Source organism: Balearica regulorum, chromosome 17, assembly GCF_011004875.1.
Source record: "Balearica regulorum gibbericeps isolate bBalReg1 chromosome 17, bBalReg1.pri, whole genome shotgun sequence".
NCBI lineage: Eukaryota > Metazoa > Chordata > Aves > Gruiformes > Gruidae > Balearica > Balearica regulorum.
The window spans coordinates 3,461,958-3,480,656 of record NC_046200.1 but is presented as its reverse complement, the minus strand read 5'-3'; the positions used below and the strand labels follow the sequence as shown (position 1 = coordinate 3,480,656).

General features: G+C 41.4%; 1 protein-coding gene across 1 annotated transcript; it reads left to right on the top strand.

Moving 5' to 3' along the window:
• Window positions 1–4,476: 4,476 nt before the first annotated feature.
• Window positions 4,477–18,099, top strand: LOC104638610 (P2X purinoceptor 7). Its single transcript, XM_075769925.1, is given in 12 exon segments — window positions 4,477–4,480; window positions 4,836–4,960; window positions 5,516–5,581; window positions 6,414–6,483; window positions 7,342–7,435; window positions 10,489–10,572; window positions 11,143–11,183; window positions 11,186–11,268; window positions 12,181–12,281; window positions 15,585–15,858; window positions 16,364–16,374; window positions 16,477–18,099. Coding segments are annotated over 12 exon segments (1,434 nt in total). The 3' UTR covers window positions 16,958–18,099.
• The last annotated feature ends 600 nt before the right edge of the window (window positions 18,100–18,699 follow it).

Here is an 18,699-nt window from a genome sequence, read left to right as displayed (position 1 = left end):
GTTGAAGATCAGTTGTCAGTGTGCCTCAAAGTAGCAATAAATATGTAATGCTAGCTATGCTAAATCTGCAGTGAGGACACGAGCTTCAAAAATGCCAAACAATCAAAAATAGACTATATATTAAAGTGAAACTTGTTCATGAAATGTGTATCTATCTGCAAGTTTTTTGTTGCATATGCTTCAAAACCCATGCTTGGACCTTAAATAGGTGGATTTTGGAGCCTCTGCTATTGCAATTAACTTCTTGGGTAGTCTTAGAATCCCATGTGAGTCCACAGATGATGGTTTAAAATATGCAGTGAGTCATATTAAATTGGTGCCAATTGAAATGCACAGGTTGTAAATTACTGCAGAATTTGACTCAGTAAATAGCAATCATAAATGTAATACTTTGCAATTCTAAGCACTGCGTCTGTCTTAGGTTAACTCCTTTTTTCTTTCTGAGGAACAGAAAACATTTCATAAAACACTTATTTACTGGTCTTCGCAGGAAGCCTGAAAAGTGACACTGCATTGGTGTCCTAGCTTTTAACTGGCTAAATACTGAGAGGATGGATGGGTTGCTTGTGATTGTGCAGGAAAGCTGTGGTAGAGCCAGGAACATAATCCAAGTCTCCTGACTCCTGGATTTGAACTTTAAAACCAGATCATGTTTCCTTTGTGCTTTCAATCTGTACACTGACCTTTAGGAATCGTATTTACCTACAAGTTCCCAGAAGAGATCTACTTTCCCTTGACATGCTTTCCTGGTATTAATTACACTTTTCTTCTGATGAGTATTTTGAGCATATAGAATACACAGAGAGGGCAAATGAAAATGGTATTTCCTGTGGAGGTGCTGGGGGCCAGGTCTGCTCCCTGTAGACTGCATTAATAGATAATAGGAAGTGGTGGATGCGAGTCCACCACTTAATGCTAGAGAAACACTACTTCTGTAAATACCAATACACATCGTTTCCTCAGATCTCGGTGCAGAGGAGAAAGCAATTGTGCCCACAGTGATGAGTATGGAGAGGGATCTCTGCTGGGTACAGTGGGAGGGTGCTGCTCTGAGATTCTCCTTTACGTCAGACTATTTCAGTCCCTACGTCTTCCAAGAAGCAAAGGACTGTTCCCCTGTTCTCATGTCTCTGTAACGTTAAAGAGAAAACAGATAAAGAAGAGGAAGGATGTCTGAAAACTTTAGAAAATGCTAAGATAAGAAGAAAAAAAAGATGGTGAGATTGTTTCACTCTGTCGTGGTGGAAAGCCATGAAGTCTGATTGTTCTGACTCGTGGGGAAGGAGACCTGCATGACCAGACGTCATTAGAACTGGACTGGCTGAGCTCCAGCTTGCTGGCCATCAGACAGCTCGATTGAAGGCAGGAGCAAAATCATGCATCAGAGCCCAGTTCTGTGGTACTTCTCAACTTGAGGAAAGCATAGGCGGTCCTGTGTCATCCTTAAAGTTGTATGTTTTCATGATGCTTTCTTCTAACGGTTTTGTGCTATTTGTACGTGCAGCCCGAAGTAGCCGTACTGCTACCCCAGGCTGCCCGCCTGCTGCTTGATATTTACAGTCTGTAGCAGTGTCTGAATCTTCAAACTCAACTGCTTAAAAAAAAATTAAGGCTTAGCTCAGTGTCTTGACCTCTGTATCACAACAGAATCTTCACAGACATAAAAGAGATGATAGCTTTCAGTGCAGCCTTGGGTAAATATTACAGGAAGCAGCTGAGAAATTTGACACTTAACTTGTCTTAAGTTATCTTAGCTGGGGTGATGTGGTATCTGAATCAAGTCTTACAGAATTGAAGGCCAGTGTTAACATATATTTGTTGTATAATTCTGGGGGTGTTTTCCAAATTCCCAAGTTAGTTTGCATGGAGGGGGATAGGATATTTCAAGCAAAGTTTCCTAATGATATGAGAGTTGTTATAACAATTCAGCCCTATAATTCCATCCAGTTCTCTGGATAGGGCTTATGTTTTATATTGCTTGGGAAAGACTTGTGGAAGCTGCTTGTTGAAGAAGCATCATGCAGAGGCAACATGCAGAAGAAAGAGAATGAAACCTGCAAATAAACTATCCAGAGCTCTAGATCTGCAGGCACGGCTTTGTTACTCCCTCCTGACTTTCTTGTCTCTTTATAGCTACTGCCGTGTGGATGACTGCCTTGCAGAACTGTGAGAGAGCTCAACCATAGAGGCCAGCAAATCAGAGTGGAACGAAACCTGAGCAAATCAAAATCGTGCTCCATGGACGAAGAGACATCACCTTATATGGGAACATCATGGGCAAGAAGATGAATACGTCCGGCTGAGCTGCTGAGGTCAGATCCCAAACAGATGGAAGATGTTAATGTAAAAACAAAAGCATTTAGGAAGAGAAGACAACACTTACTTCTGCTTCCCTTATGCAATCTGAGCCCTCCTGTTTGTCTCTTGTATTATAAATATTGTTATGTGCATGTACACATAGATCTAACTCTGTTACATTAAAAATCAATTTCTTTGTGGCTATTCTAGCATCTAAATGCATCCCAGGTCTGTTTCTGATTCCCAGTTGAACCTTTTCCGTTGTTATTACGTAGCAGTATTTTGCTTGCTGAAGTGTCACTAATACCAACCATGGCAGTATGGACTGTGGTCAGCAAAAGCCCAAGGAGTGATCACTGATGTCTCAAAAAAATGAAGCCTGTTTGTGCAGAATGCAACTTGTTCCCGTGTGCTAAAGCATTTAAGATGATACAAACAGCCAAGAAGCCTGTCTGGTTCTGAATGTTTTGCTATGACTACAGCCATAGGCGCATCCTAGGCGATTTAAAATACGAAAGGATTGGAAGAAAAACATTAGACTGGTAAAGACTGGTAGTACTGAGGGGAGGTGGTGCCATCAACAGAAGGTGACAAGAACAGTGCTTAGCAATCAACTCTGGAGCCCCAGGGTGAAATTTGGTGCTTTTTCTGTGAACAAACCAAAAGATGTGCCTCTTTAGGCAGTTCTTCATTCCATCAACTGCCTTTAAGCGGGGTGGCCCAGAAAGGATGCAGGGGTGGAAGAAGACAGCACCAGGCAGCTGCGGATTTCAAAAGCCTCACAGGAAGTGCTAGCAATGGGTGTACGTGTCTGGCTGGAGTGCCTGACTCAGTACAAGTCTCCGAAATACATATGCATTCAGAGTGTTATGTGTGGCTATGTGAAATATTTCCTTTATATAACTGTTGCTTGCTCTCTTTGGTAAGTGCATGGTGATGGGATGCTGTGTTGTATGTGAACAAATGCTTCTTGTATTGGGGGTTGTCTGGTTGCAACTTGGCTTTCAGCATTTTGAGTTTTGTGGCAGGAAACAAGATCATTGATCTGGTGTTAGACCATTCTTGGAAGATGGATGTGGTTGTGGGAACTTTGCGGTGAGAGCGTGGCATAGGATGTTATCTAACAAGGTGAGGTTGCTTGGATGGAGTTAACTAAGCTTCCTCTATAAAACACTTGGGGTTTCTTTTCTTGCCATGCTGTCTGGTTTTGTTTCTTGTCTGAAAAATCCAAAATAACTCCACCGAATAATCTCAGATTTACACGAGTGTTTCTGAGATTAGAGTCTGCTCTGTAGAGTCTACTATTCAGGGTCAGATGAAATGGCGAGTCACGCCGTGCAGCAGATTTCAAGAACAATAAGATGTTTTAGGAATATGCAATAATTAATTGCCTCTAAAGGGCAGATTTTCCTCTTTGCTGCCAAACTGGGGCTGTTCTCAGTGATAAGTGTTTGCTGAACAAAGTCTGCCGAAGTTCATAAAGTTGGTTTCATTCTCATGGGAGGGCAGCAGGCCAGGACATTGAGCACACTGATCCCAATCTCACAAAGAATAAAGTCTGCAGGAAGTTCAAGTTGCCTTACTAAGGTACTATACCCACCTACTGCTGCTCAGAGCCTGGGCTCCCACTGCCAGTTTCCAACAACAAGGTTATCCCAAAGCACTGTTCTCCAGAAGGAAAAGGCTGAAATGCTATTATAATAGACGATATAAATAAAGGAACATTGATCAGTTGCTTTGTATTCCTGTTCTTCAGATACTTTTTTTATTCCCCTCCCACCCCCCGCTCCGAACAGTCTTGTTAAACTGAAATGGTGCTAGCTCTTGTGGCTTGTTTTTCAAAGCAAACCTTTTATATCACTTTTATGTAGTGTGGAAAGTATCTTCTGAACATACAATAGTTTTTCAAAGTTGACGGTGCTTTTATGAGTTAGATGAGCTAGATGGCTTTCCTGTCAGCTTAACAGAGGTGTCCTTCCTCCTTTTAATCACACATTCATGAGAAAGTGAAAACATTAGGCCAAGGTTTTTGAAGCAATCAGCATGAGGCGCAAAAATAGTTGCTCTGGGAAGTTAAGGACTAAGTCTTTTAAGCTCTCTTAAAACAAAAAATAACGTAAAGAGGGCCGTACCGTTTGTGACAGAAAAAGTCAAAGTCTAGGTACACAGCAACGCAGCATGGGTGAAAGTTTTTGGATGACATCAAGCCCTGTTGCAGTTAATTGCTGTTTCAGAAATGACATCTGAAGGGCCAGGATGTCACCTCATGTTGTCTGTATCATTTAGGATGGGAAAACAGAAAATCTCTTCTTGCATATATGAATTCATTGCTGGCAAAGCCAGAAGTTGCAAAACTGAAACCAAGGCAGACTTTTGTCAAACATGCGTCTCACATAAAAAGGCTCTCGATTGCTTGAAAACGTCCATCTGACTTTTGTCTTGCAGTGCATGTTGTCCACGAATGATACGAAGAAGCTGACCCATTTGATTCTTATGGACTTATTTGTCCTTTCTCTTTTATCTGGCCTGTTGTATAGTCGTCGCTTACAGACTCTATCAGGAGACAGATGAAGTTAACAGCTCAGTATGCACTAGTGTGTAGGGAGTGGCTTACACAAACAACAGGATCTGGGATACAGCCGAATACATTACACCAACGCAGGTAAGTCTTAATTTAATGTCAGTCCAATATTCAACTTTTGTTGATACATCTGGTTGCTTTTCTGACATGTCTCAATGTGATTACTTTACATTGGAGATAGCAGTGTTTAAAGCCAAAGCTTCCCTTCCTCCCTTAATATAAGGGGGGAGAAAAAAATCCTCTTTTATGAAATTTCTGTGGTGCTATTTGTTACACATTTTTTACATAATCAGTTTAGTATTTTGGTAGTGGCAAACCTAGGAACAGATTCACTCCAGTATAGCTGTACTAAACACAGTAGTGTTATTACCAATTAACAGTAGTGTATCTTTCTTGGTTGTAATGCCAGTTTACAAAAAAATCAGTGCCGCCTTGCCTCTTGCTGCTCTTTTCTGCCCTGATGATGTCCCTAGCTTTTCCCGTGTGTGCAAGAAGAATGAATCTGAATGTCTGTCAGGGGGAGGTAGGGCAGGAACAGCCTTCTTGTCCTTCCAGGTGATGTTCTGGAATGACTGAGATCTGAATCAAGTATGTGAAATTTCAGTCAGATTCATATTCTTTCCTCTGTGTAGGCAGTAAACTCTTTTTGTGATGACCAACGTCATTAAGACAGAGAATCAGCTTGAGCAGAGGTTCCCTGAGGTAAATATGTTTTGTGATTTATACGTGGGATGTATCAAATGCATGTTGATGTAAAAGAGTGGACCGTCCTTGGAGCAGTCCAGTACAAGCAAATACTGTTGCTCTTTACGTCTGTATCTCAGCAGCTAATGTGCAAGATCTAGTTTAATTGCTCCTTTTCTCTCTTGGGGAATCAGCTGGCTGTTCCGACTTTGCCTTGCACCAATGATCTTGCAGCCAAACTTCTCTGCATCACTTTCAGGAGGTGATGACGTTCAGGCCAGTGATTGCTGTCCAGCTTCTCTGGCATTGCTGCTGCTCTGGAGGAAAACCTGAAGGAATGGTGGAGCTACAGAATTGCTATCAGCTTCTCTGCTAATATGATGCGCTTTCTATTACTGTTGCTCATTCCTACGTGTCCCCTTCCTTCCTTTCTGTAGGTTAAACCTGGTCATCAGCTGCAACTCTCCTCTTCATTTGGCTGGCCTAGAAGCGGGGCCTTGCAGAGTAGTTCCCGAATACAAGTTGACATTCACTGGCAAAAGCATATGGGAATGTTAGTAAACAAAGAATTAAATAGTCCAGTATTAAATTTATTGTGCTTAACAGTATAGGAGGGAGTGTGAAAAATGGGAAAATGTTATTGTAAGCAAGGAAAGGGCTTTCTTCTGGTTTTGCAGGTAGCTGAGCCTGTATCTCCTATAAGCCAAATAATTAGTAAGGGTTATACCTGCTGTGCATTGTTATTTTGTCTTACTAATTGATACTTTTATACTGAAGCTGAGTAAGACTTTTTGCATAGATGTGGAGAGGGAGATATTGATATTGCTCTTTTATGTAATTTTTTTCCCAGTATCCCTTCTCCAAAGCCATCTGCTCTTCAGACAAATCCTGTGAAAAAGGGAGTGTCATCCACAGTCATAGTATGTAAACTGCATTTTCAGATTGAAATATTTTTTGTGGGTACTATCTTCTGCTGCAATATTAACTACAAAACTGAATTCTTATCAGCTTGCGTGTGCCCTTACTAAAAGGAGAAACAGTGAGAGGGAGCAGAGGAAGGGGAGATGACAGACGTGTGAATGAGGGCCGATCTCACAGTCACTCCCATTGAAGTCCGTGGCTGTTTTGCAAGTGGAGTGACTGCAGGATCTGTTTGAAGGATCTGTAACACCCCTGTGATGGTTAGGTAGTTCTCAGAATAAGTCAGGGGACTTGTGTCCTTTATTTGGGACCAGTTGTCCAGAAGGCATCATACTGTTTTCATCAGCCGTGTGAGTTCTTTGTGGTGATGATTTTTCCTGAATTTGGGCTGCTGGCTGGATTATCACTTTCCCTGATAAAGACTAAACACTCACAGAAAATGCTGACTTTTCAGGAGAGCAGAAAGAACTAAGGTTTTCTGCCCGCCTTTATATCCTTGTTTTATTTGCTCGTGTTGTTGAATTAAACTTCTGACTGAAACAGCTGGCTTCTTGATTCATCCCAAGATTCAGATATGTAACTTCATATAAAACTGTGAAGGAAATTACTTCACCCTCAGTCCAAACAATGACAAGCACTGTTGACCCAAGTAAATGACTAAATAAGGATTGATGAGGTGTGGCAGGACCATGGTTTGGGTAGTTCTTCCTTCAGCTTCCTCCTATAGAAAGCTGCAGCAATCTGAAATGTCAAGCTCCCTATCTTACATTTGAGGAGGAATCCACTGACATGTTGAAAGTGTCTCTAATTGGTGAAAAACTCTTGTCTTTGCTGAGTAAGAGCTTATTTCTCTACAGAAATTCAAACAGGAGGATGTGTGAATTATAATGCAACTGTTAAAACCTGTGAGGTCAGGGCATGGTGCCCTGTGGAACCCATGGAAAACTCCCCCTGAGTAAGTTAAAGATATATCTGCTTTTTTTTTTTATGTCAAAAGAAGGATTTACGTTGACAAAGTAATGAAATTTTAGGATAATCCCTTTGCCTAGGCACATATAGATCTCCTGTATGTAAACCAGCTATTTCCTTCATAGCCATACTGTTAACACTCATTATAATATCTAAATAACTTCTAACAATCTGTCCTGCTGTATGATTCTGCAGTGAAGTCATAGGCTCCAATTTGTATCATCATGCAGCTGCCATAGAAACAGTTTTAGATGTCACAGGCTCATCTTGAATTCACTAGAGGCATTTGGCTCATTAATTCAAATGTCAAGGAAAATGCATCAATGTAAGATAGGTTTAATCAGTGACAGAAATAAAAAGTTTCCTAACTTGGGGTTTTCTTCTGCAAGGCTTAGGGCTCTAGGGTGTAGAAGTTCTTTGTGGGTTTGTTTATCACAGTGAGGTTGCTTCCATCTCAAGGTAGATCGGTTGTCTATACATTGTGCTGCAGGCTAGTGTTTGGGGATCCACCTCAAACAGAAGATCAGTCTCTCCATCCTCTCTAGGTAGATGATGAAAACCTCAATGCTGGCAATCTGTAATAGTGAGCCGAAGAATACTCTAGGAAAAAGACTCCATGGAACGATGCTGCTGTGACCTACAGAGTAGCATGGAGGGGCCTCGTAGCCATCTTTTTTTGTAACCCCATGACTGTACAGTGTTCCGAGATGAGAATGTTCTAGTTCTATTCTATATCAGCCAAAATCTTTAGAAAATATTTTATTTCAACTGAAATGATGGAAGTTAAGAGAGCAAAGGATAATCAATTTTAGCTCCTCTCAACCAGCTTTGAAATATATGTGTGAGAAACTAGGTCAATTATCACTTTTATTAACTCATTGCTTTTAAAAGATACCAGCGTGACTCTATGTACATACCCCATCTTTTCCCTAATTTGGGGTTTTCTGCAGAGACTGAGCAGTTTTTCCACTGCCAGGTCCCCTCCAGAGCCCACAATGCCTCCTACAGCTCCTTCTGCTGAGGTTTTTTCAGCTCTTTAAAGGATTTTCCATTCCCTTCTCCTGCGGACCGAGTTGTGATCTGAAAAAAGCTTTGTCCAGCAACAGGAAGGCTGTAATTGTTCGTACAGCATCCGGGAAAGATATGCATGAGCTTCCTGAGTTAATGAAATCCTAGGGGTTTTTTATAAAGTTTCAGTGACTGCCAGTCATTTTTAAATGTCACACTGCGTAGGCTCACTGATGCGTATGTTACAGAGGGAATTTTGCTTTTAATTACATCGCAGAGTTGACACATTCTGTCTTGTTTCCTAACCTTTCTCTGAAGTGCCAGGAGTCGGTCACTCCCAGGGACCAAAAATAATGGATGAGAGGTTTGATCCAAACCTCTGATGTATAAAGTTCCTTCACAAGTTCCATTGGCACAGAAAAAAATGAGGAATCGCTAAAAGAAAAGCTGAGTGGTTATTTTGTACCAGAAACATAAGACCAAGGTCAGAGCCCAGGAAGCTTTGCCATCTGGTTGAGATAGTGAGGTAGCAATGTTGGGCGTTGGTTACACCCGTGATTGTCTTTATTGTCCATATTCCTTTGAAAGGTAAGTTTTGTGAACTATACAGGAGGCCTCCTTTTCCTTCCCATTAGCTATGGCAGGAGCTGAACAAAGCCATTGGATGTTGGCAAGAAGACTCTTTTATTTTTGATTGTTCGTTTCTGCCTGAGACAGGGCACAGTTGTCAGGTTAGCTGGCTGAAGGACAGATGTTTACACCACCTTATTCAGAAGAGCTTTGGATCAGATTCCAGATACTTCCCAGTGGATGAATTATGGACAGTTTCACATTATAGGTTCATTTGTTTTTAGTTCTTTAAAAATTAACATACATTATTAATGACTTCACTATTATACACTGAAACTCATCAGTGACTTTCATGTCCAAGTAGCATCACAGATGTTAATTTGGTTTGCAGTCAAGTGTCATTCGTTGACTTGGTTTAGAAGACACTCATGAGAAGCTGTATATCATCCAGCTAATGTGCTTCTTGTCATCGCAGATCTCTGATGCAGAGGCATTGCTCAAAATACAATGATAGGGAAAATATTCCTGGCTTAGAAGCACTGTCCTTTATGTGGATGACTGCTTTGGAGACTGAGTTTCCCCCTTGGAATGGCAGTCTTGATGGAAATAAAAATATTCCTGGCTCATTCTTAAAATGGAGCAGTGCCAATATTCCAGGTCAGCATAGTCTCTGTGCTAGACAAACAATGCTAAAAATTGTATCTCTTACTTTCTTATAGCCCTGGCAAGTCCTGGAGTGTAGCAGAGGTTGTCTCACACTGTCTAGACCAAGGTTACCCAGCTGACAACTTGCAGGAAAGTTCCTTCTTTCCTGCCACATGAGCTTTAGAGAAATCACTTTTGAGGAAGGGTCAGACTGGCAGCCTGCTTTGTCCATTGTGTTTGCATTCCACCTACGTATTTAGTGACACAGCCTGCTGCAGGGAAGGTCCTCAAACCTGTGTCTGCTCAGAAGGCAGGACAACCTTTGGTGATGTGATTGACACCTGACTTCCAGAGACATCTTCTAGGATCGAGTGCATGGCTCATTCTTCTACTTTTACTAGTTGTGCAGCTCTGGTGTAAATGGCCACCTGTATGTGGGGACCAGCAATGAAACTGCCAATTCATTGTACAGAAATCATCAGCTGTCAAATGGTGTAATTTCTTACTACTATTCTATATCAAGATTTATATGAGAAGTCTCCTGAGATCATATTTCAGCTGCATGTAGAAACTCCAGTTAGGCTTGGCCCACACAAACGAGTGCAATAGAGAGAGAACAATTTATACCTAAAGCTAAGAAAACCACCTATATCTTTCTTGATCCCCTGAGCCACCTAACTCCCTCCATTTCAATCTGTTATTCTTAGCAACATATTCCTCCTACTGACAGCTTTCCAGGTGATAGTGAAGTAGCATAACATTAACTGATGTATTTAAGTAAAAGAAGTTAGTTAATTTGATGTTTCTTTTTTTAGGCCTGCTGTTCTGAGGAGTTCTGAAGACTTCACTGTGCTAATAAAGAACAACATTCACTTCCCAAAATTTAATTACCCCATGTAAGTGCAAACATTCCTCAATGCTTTCTGAAGAGTGAGCAGTTGTGCTCTGGAAGAAAGATTGTATAAATTGGCACCTTCTTTACTCAGAAAGGCTATGCATTCAGGGCTGTATCTGCCTGAGTGACCAATATCAAGTTTCTAGAATTCCTTAGCCCTATTAATCCTTAAGGAACCAAGAGAAATAAGGAGAGCTTGGGAACAGAGCCTCCCTGCATAACTCTATTTCTCTCATGCACTGGACAACAGAATTGTTCATTCAGATGTACTGGTTTATGTTAGGGTAAAATCACTAAAATCTAGCCAACAGATGGGTGATTCAAATTATAAGGTGAAAGTGTTTAGTTTACACAGGTAAAATTTTTCTGGTGATAGTATCCAAAGAGTAGAGAATTCATCTTGATTCCCAGATCCCAGTTAGGGATATATAGATCTGGTAGCTACAAACCCAAAAGCTCATATACTTAAAAGCTGAGCACATTTAACACAAATTCTAGTAAGTCCCCTACCCGTATCTGTAGCTGCTTCAGCTTGGTTTTAAATTTAAACAATTGTGTGTGTTCTTCACAGACTAAATATTCCACCAAATTTAAATAGTTCCTGCACATACAAGATACTTCCCCGCTCTGTCCAATTTTCTGTCTGGGAGATATCCTTCAGGAAGCAAAAGAGAATTTTTCTGAGGTGGCAGTAAAGGTCTGTGATACCAGTTTTTTCTCATGCTCAGTGTTAAAACATTTTCTTGATTCTCTTTATGCATGTTTTGCTGCCTGCCATATAATGAATTTGTTCTAGGTTTAGAAACTGATTGTGTGAGAAGCAAAGTAACCCCGACTTTCAAGAATTAAATGTGCTTAACATCTCACAGAATGGGGCCCATGTTGATGGAGTTGATATTATTTGGTTAGTACTGTAGCATGTAGAGGCCCTTTTACAAAGCACAGTGCATTTAAATCGGTCCTATACACGGCTGTCACTCCTGGTCATCTGTTGATTCTGCTCCAGCAGGTCCTAAATAATGTTGCTGGGAGAATCATCCAGAAGTCAGACTGGCACAAATGGCACCTTATATTCAGAGTCAAAAAGTACTTATTTTTGCCATTACATTTTCACTCTGTTCTTTAGGGTATTCAGCCAAATGCCCTTAATGCAGTATCCAGCCATACCTCTAGAAAGTCAATATTAACAGATGGGTAGAATAGAAGTAGAGACAAAGTGTCCTGCCCAGAGTCATCAGCTGAGCCACATATATTAATTCTCAGCCTGGCACAGTGCATTAAAGATGAAACATTTGGACTGGGTGCCTACAAAACTTAGGCTTGCACTCAGGCTGTTGGTTTGAGCCTATACGTAGTTTGAAGCAACAAAACAACCATCGCAGTATACATCCACACTTGTGCTATAGAAGATAGGAAAGGCCTGAATGAATGGTGGCTCCTAGCTCACATAGCTAAGTCACTTCTATAGTAGACTGCTTGATTGGCAAATATTGCTTATGAATGAGCCTGTGTACAGAGATGTGTCCCTGCCAATGGCATCCCTCAAGTCTCTGCTGACTTTAGCAGCAATCACAGTGCTAGTCACTAAGCTTTCTGCATCTGTTTCTAGGGAGGAATCATTGCCATTGAGATTAACTGGGACTGTAACTTGGACAGCTGGTTTTACAACTGCAGTCCAAAGTATGGTTTCTGCTGCCTTGATGACCAATAAATAAAGCTTGGATTATGCTTCAGGTAAAAAATGTTGTATGAAGCAAGTAACATCTTTTCTGAGTTGAAGCAAAGATGAGATGAAGTGTGGGGAATGATGTCTTAGAATGACAAGACGTTTAATTCTCCTTCTTCATTCTTGTAGTCATGTTCTTAACCTGCAGTTACTGCAGTTGTATAGATGTATCATCATGGTCATTTTCATGACATAATATAGCATGCTTGTATTATAGGAGATTTTATTTCTGTGTCAAAAGGCCTAGAAATTTCCAACAAGTATTCTGGGAGCTAACACAGAATAGTTTGGGCAGATTCCACCATATGGCAATTGAGGCTTGAAACTACCTAAACTTGTGAGTTTCCCAAGGCAATTAACACAAATAAAATAACAAAGTGTTTTTCTTCCATCTGGGTAACCCCACAGTTCACTGAATCAAGATTTATTCAGAAGCAAATTAGAGCTTTTGGTTCTGTGTACATATAGCAGATTTATGAGAAGTTTTGACAAAAAATCTTGATGTGACTCTAGTTCTAAATAGTTACACAAAGCATTTATCAAATGCTTATCAGCATGCTTAAAACTAAAGTTGTCCCTCAGATCTAGGTCAAAACTCTTGTGTAACAACACTTTTTTTGACTATGGCATGATGGTTATTACATTATGGGTTTTCATACATTCGTGATGCTAACATGAGTGCTGTAACTGTCTAGGAGCTGCCAGCATATTCCAAAGCTGCGTTGTGCTGGAGCTGTGCAAACAAATAGGCGTTCCCTCTGACCTGGCAACCACAGACAGGAGGTGGGGGACATCGCAAGGAAGAAGTAAGAGGCTGAGGCCAGCAACCTTTCTGTTGATTACATTTTTATAGGCAAAGCAGTTTCTGAGAAGGCTTTTGGAAGAAGACAGTGGAGTCATTTTGAGGATGTTTAGTGTCAGATTAACAGCTGGGGTCAAAATGCCAAGAATGGGTTTGCCCAAAATTTGTTATCTTTTACGTATCAAAATACCGGTCTGTAGCAAGATTATTTTGCTGCAGTTCAGCTGAAATCTCTGCTGCAGAAAGTGACCCTAGCCTGAGAACGTAGGCTGCTGGGAGAGTGTGCATGATGCCAGACCACATCCTGGTGACCTGACTCTGTATCTGTTAATCAAGGGGTTTGTTGGCAAAGAAATGTCATTCTCTAATGTCTCCAAAATTAAAAAAGAGGAGCAGAGTAGTTCAGTGCAGCAATTTAAAAAGCAAAGACAGTGAAAGTTGAAGAGCAGTTAATAGATTGAGCCTAATACTATTTAAAACAAGCATGGGTGTTTTGGTGAAGAACATGCACAAACCCTGCCACGCTGTTGAGCTGGTGTATGCCAACTTGTATAAACAGAGCTGCTGATTTCAGTAGAACTACTCAAGTGAGTAGAGGGGGGAGCTAGAAATCATCCTAAAATTAATATATTTTGAGAAAACTTTTTTGACATCAGTAACATGTCATAAGAATGTGAAATATTATCATATCAGAGGTCCATCCAGCCCAGTGTCCTAAAGCTTACAAAGTTCAATAGCAGGAGAAAATTTTGGAAAAGAGCGTAAGAAACACGGCACATAGAATGCTGCTTCCCCTGCAGTCTAGCGGTCCTAGAAGTTAGGAAGGCTACTTGGAGCAGCTTATAACCTCTGTCTGCATGGACCTCTATTGATTTCATCCCAGTTCCAAGGGAATTGTGACAGACTTAAATGGAAACAGGCTTTAGCCTTCCAAAAGAAATGAACTACTTGAGGTGCAAGGGAGCAAAGCTTCAGCCAGTTGATCAAGAAAGCTCTTAACAGAGCAGATGCGAAATAATCTCTACCCTGAGGGCTAGAGAAAACCTCTGATCCTGAAAAGAGTTAGGAAAACTTTCAAATAAAACCTAACTGACCTGCAGGCTTCAGAGGCTAAGAGCTGGGCAGTAAAACATGTCTTGGCTACAGACTGTGGAACCGTTCAGCACAGGAAAAAGGGCATTTCATGTCTGTGCAAGCAAGAAGAAAGCAGAACACATTACAATGTGTTTTTCTGAGTGACTCACTGCTTTCAGAGAATACAAATCAGATCGCGGTGAATGGGAAGCAAATGATCGCATGATCTAGGGAACTCTGGTTAAAAGCACTCTGAAAGTCTGCCAAACTTAGCTTGCAGTAGGATGTGCAGGAGTCAGTGAGTGGAATCAAGTAAAAGCTTGCTCTGGGCTGGTTTGTTAGCATCAAGATGTCAAAGCAGAGCAGCAGGGATTGAACCCAAAAAGAAAGGAAAGAAGGAAACCCTATTTTTCTTTAGATGTCTCTCTCATCTCAAGGAGTACCTGGAGATGCTAGAAAGCAGAGGGCTGAGCTGATGGCATTTACACCAGACATATCCTCTTAAACAGTTTACTCTTTCAGTACTCAAACAGGCAACCAACTATAAAACAAATTTTGATTAGCAATGACAGTGATCTGTGAGTATCTGCCACCCCTGGAAGTGACCTTCTGTCCCTTCAGCTAAGCAAATCACCATTCACACTATTTATCTAAATGAAGGAGAACAGGACTTGGAGATCATTCAAGTAAACCAGTCAAGAACAATACAGCACTTTTAAGTCCTGACAGCATGTCTGAGGCAGAAGACATACAGGTGTTGTTATCAGAGGTTGGATATTGGTACCATTGTGTGGTTTAGTATGTCTTTCAGTTTAATGTAATGATTTTGTCTGTAATGCCAGCTTTTCTTTGTCAGATTTAAAAGATCTCTTTGTTCCATGCTCTGTGACTGCTTATTGATCCATAAGCTGATGTGAGCTGTGTATGAGGAAGGCCATGTTCTTGACAGAATAAGAAACTGGAAGTTAGTAAAGGCTCACAAGATTCTTGCCACTCTCTACTGATCGAAGAATGGAAAATGGCTGATATCCAGCATGCTGAAGTGTGCTCAGGAGTTCAGAGTTGGTCTTGGATGACATGATATTAAAGCCTTCAGAGCATGGGCAGTCTTGTCATTGCCAGCTCCTCACATATCCTGGCTGGGGTTTTCTATCTGCTTTACCTGTGATTGAACTTCTTTCTGCAGCTTCAGGTTCCAATTTGAATTGAGACAGCAAAACACTGATTGGCCATTAGTTGGATTTTTAATTTGTCTAAATCTCTATATATGTATTAATTTAGTTTAGACTGCCAGGTCAGGTGCTGGGCAAAATACTGTTCATCAAGCTGGCCTCATCACCTTCGTTTCAGAAGGCTGAAAGGGCCGGAGGAAAAAGGGAGAAGAAACTACGCCTCTTTTTGTGTTCTGCAGCCTCATGGCGTTATATCCTCCAGGGAAGCTGCACAGATCTTCATTTACTCTTTGCAAATATGCAAGGTACTACTAGCTACCACATGGGAAGGAACAGAGAACCCTTTTCAACGTCTATGGAATACGGTTTGATATCCCTGTCTTTGGCACAGTAAATGCAATTCTTTTTCCTTGTGGAGGGAGAAGAAAGCTTGCTATTTCCTTAGCCGCACTTCTGCCATATACCCCTCTCCTCTCTCCTGTCCATCATTCTGAGATGGAAGTCGTTGTTAACGTAAAGACAGACACTTAACCTTTGGGATCCTCCCTTCAGAAAGTAAAACTGAGGAATGTCATTCCAAACTGATTTGGGTTTCCGCCACCCCCCACCTCCCCTATTTCCTGATTAGATTCTGAGAGGCTAAAACTAGATACCTGTTGTCCACTTCAAGTGTATAGGTCCTGTGACCAGAGGATGTATTTTCTAGAGTTAGCTAAAAATTGCTGCTTTCCTGTGGTGGGTATGTGCCAGGGGGAGTGCGTTGGTGTTGAAACAACTTGCGAGGTGTCGATTCAAGTTCGCTAGGGTGGGCGTTGGCAACACAGAAAGACAATCCTCCTCCAGATCTGCTGATCTATCGTCATTATCCCTATTGTGCTGTGTCAAATGAAAAACCCAATGGTGAGGATCACTGTTGTAAATTCTCGCTGCAGTTGGATGAAGCAGCAAATGCTGTTTTCTTTAATTTATGTTGGGAATAGTTGCAGAGCCACCCTGTGAAATGCTGTGATGCTGGCAGCTGCTGCACAAGTGAGTCCAATGAGAACCATGATAACAAAGAATCCGAGCCGATGCGCACCAGTGAGTCCAATGAGAACGATGATAATGAGGAATCCAAGCTGTGTGCACCAGTGACACCAATGAGAACCATGATAATGAAGAATCCAAGCTGATGGGCACCAGTGAGAACGACGAGAACCATGACAATGAAGAATACAAGCTGGGACAGCCTCTCAGGCAAGGGGCCTCTTCCCTAGACCGCAAAAAGAGGTGCTGCTGTGGCAAATGGCAGCCAAGACAGAAGTACCAAGAGCAGCTCTGCTGCTGAAGGAAAAAAAGGCAGTGCATCACAACCACCCATTGGTTTCAGCAGCTGGTGCTGTCCAGTCACACCCTGAAGAAAGGCCTTCTCTACAAAGACCCCTTTCTGGACTTGATGGATGGCAATATCAACAACCAGCTGTGTCACCTTGCTTACAAGAAATACATTCACTGGCACTTTGGCTCCTTTGATCTGGAAGACAGAGACATCATTCCAAGCTGCTGCAGGTGAAAAATTAGAGACACTTATCCCAAAGCAGTCAACAACTATACTGGTTTTAAGATGGAATGAGTATGTAGCACAACTTGAGCTCACACTGTGACTCACCTTGGACATTTAACCTTTGTTTTCCTTCACAGACCTTTTAAAAAAAATCAGAGAAGAAAGCATGTGACTTCCCAAAATCTTCTGTGGTACAGCTGAATTCTTGTATACTGTTTTTGGAGAGGCACAGTTGCCTCCTACTTAGTGTAGAGGAACAAATGCCATGAGCTGAAGTGCTTGCTTCTGCCTTTGCATTATTCTGTGAGTCACCCCAGGTGGTTTGGAAATGTAGGCTCTAGGGTGAATTCTTAGGGCTACATTTTATTGGGAGGTTCCAGGCCTCCAGCCTTTGCACTGGTGCACGCCAGAATCCCAGCTGAGTCAGGAGATGACCAGAACCCTGAAAATAAGGTGGAGCAAAGAGTCATCTCAAAGGATGACCCCTGAAGGAAAGAAGTCCAAAAGAGATAGCACTTGAAAATGTGGTCCTAAGCATTTTTCTCCCCCAGCCTCACCACCTTTCTGCAGCCCTGGATCAAGAGGCTCTAGAAAGAGGCTACTGAGCACATAGTTTCATAACTCGCCGTTGAAGGCCTCACCGTCCGTCCAGATTAAACAGGCTCACTTTAGATTATTTCAGTGACACAGACCAAGCATTTCCTGAAAAGCCCAGCTGTTTTCTTTGTATTACCCCTTTTAGCTTGAACTCAGGAATTACAAAGATAAGTACTTTTGCCATCTTTGTGTCATATTTTCGGGCATTTCATTCATACTCATAGAAATTGTAACGTTGGACTTTGGCCTCCTGTTTGTTCTTAGCTTCAAACAGGCCTTGCCTCCTACACCTCCTCCTACTGAACTTGGCACGGTGCGAGTTGCTTTGTGCTATGATGCATAAGGCCAGAGTACAGCCAAGGAGCAGTGAATTCAGGGCAGATTAATCTGTGCTCCAACACCTTTTCAGTTCTTTCTTTTTGTTATACTTGGACATGTTCTATTTTTGTAGAAACAAGGTAAGAAGGATGGTAACATGTATATTCTGCGCTCTTTTCAACTAAGCTTTGCTCTTTCTGAGCTAACCCAGCAGTTTGCCATTTCCATTTCCCACATATATTTTTAAGATACGGTGCTGGCAGATTATGCCAGCTGTATTTATATCTTCAGTTGTAATATGCATTAATTGTATTAACATTCATATTGCAGCATCTTAGATGTATAGAGTGGGAAAATATTATGGTTGGCATTAATGTGTTCCTGTTCTGACACATGAACAGACTTTCCTTTTGGAATTTTTGAATTACACCGAATGCACCCTTAAGACTGTGAATTTAATCTCCTTTCACATTTGTATGTATGTTCCTCCTTATCCTCTCCCCCCTTTTTTGGTGTTTCAGTTTTGACTGGTTTTGTAATATATAGAGCATTTTACTAACCTATAGCTGATTCAAAGTTTCTTTAGTAGTTTCATACTGTCTGATATTCCCACTGCCAGTTTGTCAGTTCGCTTCATCTCTTTCTAACGATTTACCTGCTGTTATGAGGGTTATGATGATGTTTCTAAAATAAGCACTGTGTTGGGCAGCTCAGCATCAAGTGGAGGGTGCAGTTCTTTGCTTTTATAGCAAAGATTAATTCTGCAAGAGGATAAATAAAGGATTTGCTTATTGTGGATGGGAGAGTGACAGTCTTAGATCTGCTTCCGCTATCTTTTGCAGGCAGGTGCTCTGTCCTTGCCCTGAGCTGGCTGCAAGTTATGTCTTGGTCTTAGG